At 41.2% G+C, this 12,306-nt stretch overlaps 1 protein-coding gene across 1 annotated transcript in view; it reads left to right on the plus strand.

The window, feature by feature from the left end:
• The window catches only part of fbn2b (fibrillin 2b), an 83,905-nt gene that overhangs the window by 53,411 nt on the left and 18,188 nt on the right, over positions 1-12,306 (plus strand). Inside the window, exons 30-47 of the mRNA XM_017478483.3 lie at positions 798-923; positions 1,031-1,156; positions 1,321-1,443; positions 1,598-1,720; positions 2,704-2,829; positions 2,934-3,056; positions 4,685-4,807; positions 5,797-5,958; positions 6,303-6,371; positions 6,569-6,694; positions 7,792-7,917; positions 8,017-8,166; positions 8,334-8,405; positions 8,493-8,618; positions 8,734-8,859; positions 9,028-9,153; positions 9,337-9,453; positions 10,640-10,768. Coding sequence (XP_017333972.1) covers positions 798-923; positions 1,031-1,156; positions 1,321-1,443; positions 1,598-1,720; positions 2,704-2,829; positions 2,934-3,056; positions 4,685-4,807; positions 5,797-5,958; positions 6,303-6,371; positions 6,569-6,694; positions 7,792-7,917; positions 8,017-8,166; positions 8,334-8,405; positions 8,493-8,618; positions 8,734-8,859; positions 9,028-9,153; positions 9,337-9,453; positions 10,640-10,768 — 2,199 coding nt within the window. The remainder of the gene's footprint in view (positions 1-797; positions 924-1,030; positions 1,157-1,320; positions 1,444-1,597; positions 1,721-2,703; positions 2,830-2,933; positions 3,057-4,684; positions 4,808-5,796; positions 5,959-6,302; positions 6,372-6,568; positions 6,695-7,791; positions 7,918-8,016; positions 8,167-8,333; positions 8,406-8,492; positions 8,619-8,733; positions 8,860-9,027; positions 9,154-9,336; positions 9,454-10,639; positions 10,769-12,306) is intronic.

The raw sequence follows: 12,306 nt of genomic DNA on the forward strand, positions 1-12,306 counted from the left end.
CTGTATACACAAGCACACACTCACACACACATGCACATACACTGTATACACAAACACACACACACTGTGTACACAAACACACACTCATACATACACACTGTAAACACACACTGTATACACAAACAGACACTGTATACACAAGCACACACACATTGTATACACAAACACACACTCACACATACACACTGTAAACACACACTGTATACACAAACACACAAATGCACACTCACACATGCACACACAGTGTATACACAGACACACACTCATACACACAGACACACTGTATGCACAAACGCACTCACACACACACACACACACACTGTATACACAAACACACACTCATACACACACACACACTGTATATAAACACACACTCACCACACACTGTATATAAACACACACTCACACAGTAAACACTTGCTGTAAACTCACACTGTATACATAAACATGCACACACTGTATACACACACGCACTGTATACACAAACACACACTCATACACACATACACACTGTATATTAACACACACTCATATACACACACACACTGTATACACAAACACACACTCATACACACACGCTGTATATTAACACACACTCACACACACACACACTGTATACACAAACACACACGCATACACACACTGTATACAGAAACGCACACTCACACACACACACACACACACACACCTGAACCCGTGCAATGGTGGTATAGACACACACACACACACACACACACACACACACACACACACACACACACAGAGAGTGACCTGACTTGTCTTTTTTATCTTTTCAGACATCGATGAATGTGAGGACACTCCAGATATCTGTGACGGTGGTCAGTGCACCAACATCCCTGGAGAGTACCGCTGCCTCTGCTTTGACGGCTTTATGGCCTCCATGGACATGCGCTCCTGCGTGGGTGAGAAAACACTACACACACACACACACACACACACACACACACACACTCATGCTCTCTCATCTCATTCCTCATTGTCTGATACTCACGCATGTTTGATTCTCAAGATGTCAACGAGTGCGACCTGAACCCCAACATCTGTCTACATGGTGATTGTGAGAACACAAAGGGCTCTTTCATCTGTCACTGCCAGCTGGGATACTTTGTGAAGAAAGGCTCTACGGGCTGTACAGGTGTGTGTGTGTATGTTTGTGTGTGTGTGAAGTTTGCTGTCTACATGTATGTGCATGGGTTTGTATCCCACGTTGTAAATTTATCTCTGTTTTAAATTAAACATATTTGATTTCTTTACTTTCACTGCGTTTTCACTGCATTGTTTGTTTTTGTTGTAATCTAGATGTCAACGAGTGTGAGATCGGTGCTCATAACTGTGACATGCACGCCGCCTGCGTCAATGTCCCTGGGAGCTTTAAATGCCGCTGCAGGGACGGTTGGGTGGGAGACGGAATTAAATGTGTAGGTAAGGGACTGCGCAAGACAACACGGTGATAAAGGACGGACCTTCCACACACTCATCGATCAAAATATTTTCTATTACGTTTTAGAGCTAGCTATGAGCTCCGTTTTGTCTCTAGTTCCTCTGTGAGCTCTAACCCTGTGATGTATGTGTTTAGATTTGGACGAGTGCTCCACAGAGGACCACTCCTGCAACTCCAACGCTGAGTGTGTCAACACTCCTGGCTCATACCGCTGCGCCTGCAAGGAGGGTTTCAATGGCGACGGCTTCTCCTGCTCTGGTACAGGAAACATCACCACAAAAAAAACACCATTAGGCCAATTCCATTTAGGACACTAAACTTTCACACATGGAGAGAGAACTCTCCAGCCTGGTATTGCTGAGTGGACCACAGGCAGCGCTTAAGTGAAATCCACCATTTAACTTCTGCTGATTATCACAAAATACTGACATTAAAAAGACACATTACAATTTAGCACCATTAGTCTAAACACACTATAGCACTAACATTATGAAGATACCCATTTAGTTTAACGAATGTTCACATTAACATTAACGCGCTAGCAGAAGCTACAGTATGTGATGTTACATAGCTAGCCAAGTATTTATATTTACACATACTGACACAACACTTGCGAATTTATGTGTTTAAGTTTTGTGCATGTTGAGATACAGTAAATATATTTACAGAGATACGGCATATGAGGAAATCTTCTTCTCTTCTGTTCTTTCATATTTATTCTGCAAGTAAATCCAGTAGCTAAGTTTGTTAGCTAACATTTAGTAAGTAAGGAATAAAACACTGGGGATGGGGGGGAGGGGAGGGGGGTGCTGTTCTAGGAAAATAATCAACGACATGGCCTGATGCAAATCTGAGTTACTGATACCCCAACGTTGATCATGTTACAATAACAGCACATCCTGTAGGGTTTTGTTCCTCTTATACCAAAGCAGTTTTCCGACAGTTCCTACAAAATATTGTTTAAGTTCCTGATATCACCTATTTTATAGCAGCTATAAACAGCCCTTCCCTCACCAGCCAAATGAGACAAAAAAAAACCCCTACAGCTTATGTTATTGTAAACCACAAATTAAAAACTTACTGATCGTTACAAAAGCGCTGACACTGGAGACTCCTTCCATATCAAGCATGTGATTGGTTGATTAAATGTAACTGGAGCTCCATCCTTGTTGATTCAGTAACGCAAAACGAGGCTGCGCACAGACTTGTAAAAGATCTCTCACTCCGCTTTTCTCTCTCAGACACAGATGAGTGTGCAGACAACGTGAACCTGTGTGAGAATGGCCAGTGTCTGAACACTCCTGGAGGCTACCGCTGCGAGTGTGAGATGGGCTTCACTCCTACTGAGGACAGCAAGACCTGCCAGGGTATACACACTCTCTCACACACACACACACACACACACACACACACACACGTATAAATTTTCTGCATGTACAGCACACACTCAGTATTTTTTCTCTACACACAGACATAGACGAATGCAACTTCCAGAACATCTGTGTGTTTGGAACGTGCCAGAATCTGCCCGGGATGTTCCGCTGTGTGTGTGACGATGGATATGAACTGGACCGCAGTGGAGGCAACTGCACAGGTGAGAGGAAGTACTTCAGGTTAACACACTGGACTAGGGTCACTGTGGAGTGTATATATATTTATTCATTCAAATCACATTAATAAAATAAAAGGGATTTGTGCTGCCTGTAAAACAGCACCTCATCCTGGTGTAGTCCAGTATACTGTAGGCTACAAAACATGAACGATCCTTTGCCTTATAAGTTTCAGCACCAACCAGAAGATACAGTAAATTCCTGCAGAGCTCTAATGAATGTCCTCTCCATCAAGGGAAACCTGATGCAGTTTGAGCTCATTCGCACCAGAGGAACCAGGGCCAGATTCAGTTCCTTTTTAGTTATGACCCCAGAGTCAATATTTTTCTGTGGACCATGAACTATAATGTTGACCAACTCAGCATTTTCAAAAACCTTCAATTATCAAAAATTGTTTTATATCAGAGGCAACAAGGTATAGTCGACAAAACAGAGACACGACCAGAACAGTTGCAATGACGATAACACTAATATGGACGAAGTGCTTTGAGTAACACTAGCTGCGTTTACATGGACAACAATAATCCACTCTTAACCCGATTAAGACCATACTTGGATTAAAAAACTACCATGTGAACAGCAATTTTTACTTACCTTAATCTAATTAAGGTCATACTCGAATTACGCTCTAATCGAATTAAGACAGGTGGTGTACTCCTGTTTTAGTCGCATTATGGATGAGTATTACAGACATGTAAACACCTTAATCACATTATGAACTTCGTGTGAGAGTTTTCACCGCATTTTGCGACAGGACACGATCACACACGTTTTACGGTGAAGAAGAGAGTTCGGCTGTGTCCCAAAACGCTACTTGCCTACTATGGGCCTGTAGTGGGGAAAAATACATGTATCTCGGCTACTATATAGAGGGTAAGTATACGGTTTGGGACACAGCCCACGGCTTCAAACAGTTCTCTATTAGCACATATAGCATGACAAATAATTAACTGCACTTAAAGCGTTCCTAAAAAAATTTAATAAAAACACCCAAAACTGTATACGGTACCATAACGAAGACAAACTGTATGTTGATATGTGAAATTCTGGAGGGACGTTGGACGGCGTGGCACGGTGACGTAATGACGTGTGCTGTTAATCTAATTATGTTCTAAAACATGTAAAACGGGAAAATGACAGGAGTATTACTCATGTAAACACCTTAATCAGATTATTATCTTAATCAGAGTAAGGTCAGTAATTATTACTGCTGTAAATGTAAACATAGACAGTGTTCCTTTGTTTGATTGACTTTTTGGTTGGATCCAACCAATTTACTAAAAGGGTTTTAAATAACTTTCATTTTAACCCATTTTGATTGAACTATCACATCAGTAAAAAAATCCATGAAGCTGACATGAAATATGATTAGAACATTTCTATTTTATTGTGTTACATTTCTGCTGTATGTTTTTTGTCACACATACACTCACACACATATGATCTATAGACATACTGTAAGTGGTGAAAAGCTCAAGTGAAATACACATTCCACACCAGACAACTCGATTCTCTCTCTCTCTCTCTCTCTCTCTCTCTCTCTCTCTCTCTCTCTCTCTCTCTCTCTCTCTCTCTCTCTCTCTCTCTCTCTCTCTCTCGCTCACTCACTCAGATGTGAACGAATGTGCTGACCCGGTGAATTGCATTAATGGCCTGTGTGTGAACATGCCAGGAAGCTACATGTGTAACTGCCCTCCAGACTTTGAGCTGAACCCCACAGGAGTGGGCTGTGTGGGTGAGTGTGTCAGTCACATCACTGAGCCAAACAGCAGCAAGTATAAATCTCACCCTTACTTTACATCAGTAAGTCAGTCACTTTAAGCATATGATTGTGTTAGTGGAATGTAGATTGTTTTCAATATTGACAACCCAGGCACAGGGCAGGAGCTAGTCATTTAGATTTGTTGTAATTTATTTCCCAAAAATATCCATGGGGAAAAAAACTTAATTCCATAGCCATTTGCCGTCATTGAAATTTACACAAGAAATAAAGTCACCTGTCACTTTCCATATCTGCTAATGTAAATGGTGTATGGTAAGTTCTTTTCTGAGGTCGTCAGAAATCTCCTTTGTTCATGCCATGTTAGACTTCCAGAAACATGTTGTGAAGATCAGACTCTGATAGATCCCTGTTCTTTAAATAAAACAGGGTGCTCACTCACACCAGATCGTCATCCCATTGATTGAAAACACCTGACACTAATTTCACCTTCAAATTATACTGCTAGTCCTAGAGGTTTACATGCTTTTGCAACACACAGATATGTAATATTGGATCATTTTTCCTCAATAAATAAATTACCAAGTATAATATTTTTGTCTAATTTGTTTAATTGGGTTTTCTGTGTGTACGTTTCGGACTTGTGTGAAAATCTGACGATGATTTAGGACAGATATATAGAAAATTCTAAAAGGTTCACAAACTTTCAAGCACCACTGTGCACCACTATATACTGTATATAGTTTGTGTATTAATTCAGTAATGCAGAATATGCTTCTTTATCGTAGACATTATCATTATCTTTTCCACTTCGTCTGTAGAACTGCAACATCTTTTTATCAGCCAACAAAATGAGGCGCTTAGACAATTATCTGCACTTAGAGATTTTTATCCAAAACATTTTCTCTAAGAATGACATTAGTTATAAAAAGGCATGGAATGAGCCATTGAAAACTGGAGTTAAATGTGTGTGTTTTTCTGCCACTTTGTCTTTCTTTCTCTAGACACTCGGGTAGGTAACTGTTTCCTGGACACGCTGGATCGGGGTGACGGTGGCATTTCATGCAGCGCTGAGATTGGAGTGGGTGTGTCCCGGGCCTCCTGTTGCTGCTCTCTGGGCTTAGCTTGGGGGAATCCATGTGAACTCTGTCCCCTGATCAACTCCAGTACGTCCTTTCAGCTGCTCATGAACACAACTCACCACCAACTACCAAAATAATAATAATAATAATTATTATTATTATATATATATATATATATATATATATATATATATATATATATATATATAATCATTTAAAAATTGTAGTAAATTTACATAAAGTGGTATTAAAATGTATAATAATAATAATAATAAACACTTTATTTATAGCACTTTTCATACATTACAGTCTTATGAGGTAGGTGTATGAAAGGCTAATTGATAGGCTAGTTTAGGTGATTGTGTGTGTGTGTGTGTTGTTTGAAGTGAAACTATGAAGACATTTTAACAAATTCTGTCTCTATGTAGCTGAATACAAAACGTTATGTCCTGGAGGAGAAGGCTTCAGGCCCAACCCTATCACAGTCATCCTGGAGGGTAAGAGTGTGTGTGTGCGTGTGTGTGTGTGTGTGTGTGTGTGTGTGTGTTTGTGTGCTCTGAATGTCCTTGCTGTATTCATTTGTGTGTATGTCTGCAGAATCCTTGCTGTGGCTGTCACTGTTGACTGCTAATAGCTTTACTGTCTCCACTCTGATGCTAACATTAATAATTCCCCTGTCTGTCCTTCTGAACAGACATAGACGAATGCCAGGAACTGCCCGGCCTGTGTCAGGGGGGCAACTGTGTCAATACATTTGGCAGTTTCCAGTGTGAATGTCCCGCCGGATACTTCCTCAACGAGGAGACGCGCATCTGTGAAGGTGACAGCGCTAAAAGCCTTTCACCTCACTACCAATTTAAGTTCGTGATTAAAGGAGAAATCACACAAATTTTAATATTCCTCATACTTACATAAATTTAGCAACTGTGTAGTCACAATCTCTTTTGGAATGATACATACTTTTATATACATTCTTTTAATGATGTCCAGAATAAAGTGTATGAATGAACAACCTGTGGGACAAGTTTACCCTAGATTCCTAGAAACTTTCTTTCCTATAAACTAGGATGATTGGATCACACACGTGATAATATTTTTGGATTATAACTTTTTATTTTATTTGATTAAAGTGAGGCTTTATACCAGCTGTATTTATCCTATCAGACCTGTATCTGGAATGACTGAAGGTTATGTAGGGGATTTTATCATTTGAAATATGGAGGTTTTCTTTCTTCCATGATAATTGAAGTTTTGAGTTCATTAATGTGAAATAAAATGTATCAATGTATGTCTGACTGGCTAAACATTAGACAAATATATAGTTTAAATCAGTTAAGTATATGTATTAGAGATGCGCCTGACAAATTGCTCAAAAACTGCACTTTTTTTTAGCTTGAAATAGAAGTATTTTGGCCTAAACGTTTTGGATTAAAATTGAATGGTAATGAAAATTCGAAAAATGATTTTAAACAGCGTAGTCAAGCCCATTATGTAGTGCGTGTTTATATACTACCACTGTAGTGCTTGTATATATATGCATTATTCTTCTACCGGGTGGGCAGGGCAATATTACACTGTAGGATTAGTCTCATTTTGATTAACTTTCTTATCCTCCTAACAAGCGTGAGTAAAAGTAACAACTGTCAAATCTGTAGCAGCCTACCAAAAATCAAGAGGAAACATCTGCTTGTAAAATAGAGATGTCAGTGCAGACAGGACTAAAATAAATAAAGGTTTGTCATAAAACAGGGTGAATGTTGGACTGGATTTGTCTCATGAGAGGAGATACAAAGAATCATCATTGCAGATCCAGAGAAAAATTAAATAGATGACATTACCCCAGCCACTTAAACCCAATAACAAATAAAATTATCCATAAATTAAAAATGTTCTTTTATCGCAATTCTGCTCTTGCAGACATTGACGAGTGCTCAACCCACATCGGGATATGCGGCCCAGGGACGTGTTACAACACACTGGGAAACTACACGTGCGTCTGCCCTCCTGAGTACATGCAGGTCAATGGAGGCAACAACTGCATGGGTAAAGCACTTGTTTACCAGAGAAACAGGAATCTAACATGTACGGTGAAGTATGTAATGTCATTTCAAAACTTGTGTGATGTTCTCTGGCCTTTTATAGACATGAGGAAAAGTGTGTGCTACCATAACTTTAACGACACGTGTGAGAACGAGCTGTCCTTCAACATGACCAAGAAGATGTGCTGCTGCGCCTACAATGTGGGAAAAGCCTGGAACAAGCCATGTGAGCCCTGTCCAACTCCAGCAACCTGTGAGTGTCCATTTTGCTGTCTAGTCACTAGTTAGTAGGCTTGTGCATCATTCTTGACTTTAGAAAATCTAGGGCTCCTTTTGGAAGGCAATAATAAATGCTCGGTTAGTCTCTAATGTCCGCTGCAGTCGTTTATACACTTACAATTGTGTTGCTGCTTTGCGTAGCTGAGTACGAGCTCCTGTGTGGGAACCCAGCTCCAGGCTTTATCATCGATATCCACACTGGAAAACCCATCGGTAAGAAATATATTTCTGTAAGAAGAATTTATAAAGCCATGCTTGTCGTGACATGGTGTGTAAACTGAAATGTGTGTCATGATCCAGATATTGACGAGTGCAGGGAGATTCCTGGGATCTGTGCCCATGGAGCGTGTATAAATCAGATCGGCAGCTTCCGCTGCGAGTGTCCTATGGGCTTCAGCTACAATAACATCCTACTGGTTTGTGAAGGTATATACACACAGACACCCTCCCATGCATTCCATAAGTAGACCCACCATGTTATATCTCTCATGACTGATTGTATCACTTGCTGTTTGTCCTTTTCTCTCTATTGCATTCTCAGATATTGATGAGTGTAACAGCGGGGACAACCTGTGTCAACGCAACGCCAACTGCAACAACATCCCTGGAAGTTTCCGCTGCGAGTGCTCTCCTGGCTTCAAGCTGTCCCCCAGTGGAGCGTGCGTGGGTGAGTCCTCTGCGTACAAAATCCATACAGGATGTACCATTTTATATAGTTATGAGGTTGGTCGTTCAGCAGCACATTACAAGCGGGTCCATCAGTTACACTTTTCAAATGCTTGTTAAATGCTTGTTATGTGTTTGCGAAAGTTAATGCCATGACTCTTTCCTGCAGACCGTAATGAATGTCTGGAAATCCCCAATGTGTGCAGCCATGGTGAATGCATCGACACGCAGGGCAGCTACCGCTGTCTGTGCCACAATGGTTTTAAGGCCACGGCTGACCTCACCATGTGTATGGGTGAGTGTGTGTTCAAGTTTTCAACGAAAAAAAAATCCACAAAAAAAAAACGTTCTTCAGTCCTGCTTTTGTTAAACACTCATTACCCAGATCAATAACAAGCTAATGAGATAATGACCTGAATGTATGTGATAAGGTCTCACTGAATCTTCTTTTTCCTCGTATTCACTCTCTCTTTATCAGACATCGATGAGTGTGAGAGACAGCCGTGTGGAAATGGGACATGTAAGAACACCGTGGGCTCCTATAACTGTCTTTGCTTCCCAGGCTTTGAGCTCACACACAATAACGACTGCATGGGTGAGTCTCTTATAAAGGTGACATAAAACATTTTTATTTACATTTCCGAAACGTACATTGTTTTATTAACAACCAGCAAGAGGCGACACAATAAAGCATCAGTGCTTCATATATGTAGGATCCAGTTCCATACATTATAGCCCCAAAACAACAGAAAACTTTAGCGAACAATTCTTAAAATCACACATTTTATCATTAAAGATGTGGAACGTTTTAGCACATTCCGCAAACACATGCTATTTGAATCTCTGCCAGTATGTAATCTGCCATTGTTTATATCTGATTAACATCTGAAGGATGGAGTGTCTCACTCTCACTATATATGCACTGATTTCTAAAGCTATGGATGATTATGTAATGAATAAAACACAACACATGGTGCTGCTGTAGGAAAATAATAAACAGCAGGGAGGTGTGATAAAGTGGAGTTACTGTTGATTTTCCAATAAAAGCACAACTTGAAGTGTTTTATTCTTCATTTAATGAGCAATTTACCAACAATGTACATTTATATTTTTTAGGAATGACACATCATACTTTTTATCCATTTATAACTACAATTAATGTTAAACAAGTTATTACCTGTTCTCATTTGCATTATAGCAGCTATAAACAGATATTCCCTCACCAACCTCTCTTTTTTCTCTTTCACAAAAAAAATCACAACTTGATATGTATAAAGCACTGACACAGGAGTCTCCTGTAAAAAGGCAGCTTATAAACATCGTCTTACTGAAAACGTCAACAGTTATATGTTCTTTGTTTATGTTTCTTGGGCGTTCTGACAGTTTGTTGCTTGTCTGAGAGGTTGGTGTGTGTCTCTGAGAGTTTTGTGTGTATTTGAATGTTTGATGTGTGTCTCTGAGAGTTTGTTGTATATCTCTGAGAGTCTTGTGTGTATTTGAATGTTTGTTGTGTGTCTCTGAGAGTTTGTCATGTCTATGAGTGTTTGTTGTGTGTCTCTGAGAGTTTTTTGTATATCAGAGAATTTGTTGTGTCTCTCTCTAAGTTGTTGTATCTCTGTGAATGTCTTGTGTCTCTGAAGGTTTGTTGTGTCGCTGAAGGTTTGTTGTGTCTTTGAGTGTTTGTTTTATGTCTTTGAAAGTTTATTATGTGCCTCTGAGAGATCGTTGTGTCTTTGAGTGTTTTGTGTGTCTCTAAGAGTATTTTTTGTGTCTCTGTGCAGATGTGGATGAGTGCACTACTCTGGCTGGTCAGGTATGCAGATATGGTCAGTGTATCAACAGTCTGGGCTCCTTCCAGTGTCTGTGTCTGGAAGGCTATGAGCTCACCCCCGACTCTAAGAACTGCGTTGGTAAGTGAACAACATTATCATATTTTCACAACATACAATGCCTCATTTACTACACCATTCTGTGCAAAAGTTTGTGTCCCCCATGATTTCTGGATAGAAACTTTTTTGTTCTGTGATCATACAGCCTAAAAATTTTTGCTGCTGCTGTGACACCCTAATTTCTCCATCTGGGGATTAATAAAGTATTATCTTATAAATATGGAGATAACTAAGACTCAGTCAGCAGTCATCTTTAATAGCAAGCTCAAAAGCTTACATCCCCTATACTATGTACTAGTTATTTTTTTTTTGTATGTGCTTCCTTATGACACGCAGTAACTTAAAACAGTTGTACTTGGTTAAATTAAGACATAAAAATGAAACAATCTCGTCCTCTCAAGCAGTTTGTGTGAGTACTTAAGACTCTATTGAATGAGAGCAACTATCACAATGTCACGAATCGTGACGGAGCAGAGATAGGACGGATGCAAGTGCAGGATGAACAGTTGTTTATTTGAAAGAGAGGCAGGCAGACAAATCCAAAACGTGATCCCAAAACATAATCCACAAACATGCAAGAGGTCAGGCGATTGGCAAACAGACATACATGGGGCAAGGCTGGAATCTAGGTCGTGGTCATGGGAAACAGGGTCGATAAACAAAACGAGAAACGAACTATGACGAGAGACTGGAAGCGGATAATCCAGAGCGAACTAACTCTAAACATGGACCGTGACTATGACTACGATACGAGCTAATCTAACTCTATGGTATTAATCTTCCACGTTGTGTGCTGGGAGGCACACGGTATATATGCGGACATGATCAGCGTCTAAACCGCTAGCAGCTGAGAGCAATACAGACCCACGTGAAATCCCAGCCAATGACGGAACAGGGAGGAGACATGACAGAAACATAAACAAAACACACGTGTCCCAATGTCATTACGGTCAACAACGGAAAAGCAGGTGCTTGCGCATTCACGCTTAGAGCACTCTGCTTCAAGGGGGAATCATGACAGAACCCCTCCTCCCCCCCAAAGGCACTCCTCCCGGAGTGCCATGAGTCATCCCATTTCATTGGCGGCCCCGGCCCCCTGGGCTGAATGTCCCAAGCAGAGCCAGGAAACTGCACGGTGTTCTTGGCGGCGCAGGGAAGCGGAGCGACGACCCTGGCTGAACAGGGAGGCTGAGCGACGTCCTCAGCTGAACAGGGAGGCTGAGCGACGTCCTCAGCTGAACAGGGAGGCTGAGCGATGACCTCAGCTGAACAGGGAGGCTGAGCGACGACCTCAGCTGGACAGGGGGGCTGAGCGACGTCCACAGCTGGACAGGGAGGCTGAGCGACGACCTCAGCTGGACAGGGAGGCTGAGCGACGTCCTCAGCTGAACAGGGAGGCTGAGCGATGACCTCAGCTGAACAGGGAGGCTGAGCGACGACCTCAGCTGGACAGGGGGGCTGAGCGACGTCCACAGCTGGACAGGGAGGCTGAGCGACGACCTCAGCTGGACAGGCAGGCTGAGCGACTACCTCAGCTGGACAGGCAGGCTGAGCGACGA

Source organism: Ictalurus punctatus, chromosome 10 (genome assembly GCF_001660625.3).
Source record: "Ictalurus punctatus breed USDA103 chromosome 10, Coco_2.0, whole genome shotgun sequence".
NCBI lineage: Eukaryota > Metazoa > Chordata > Actinopteri > Siluriformes > Ictaluridae > Ictalurus > Ictalurus punctatus.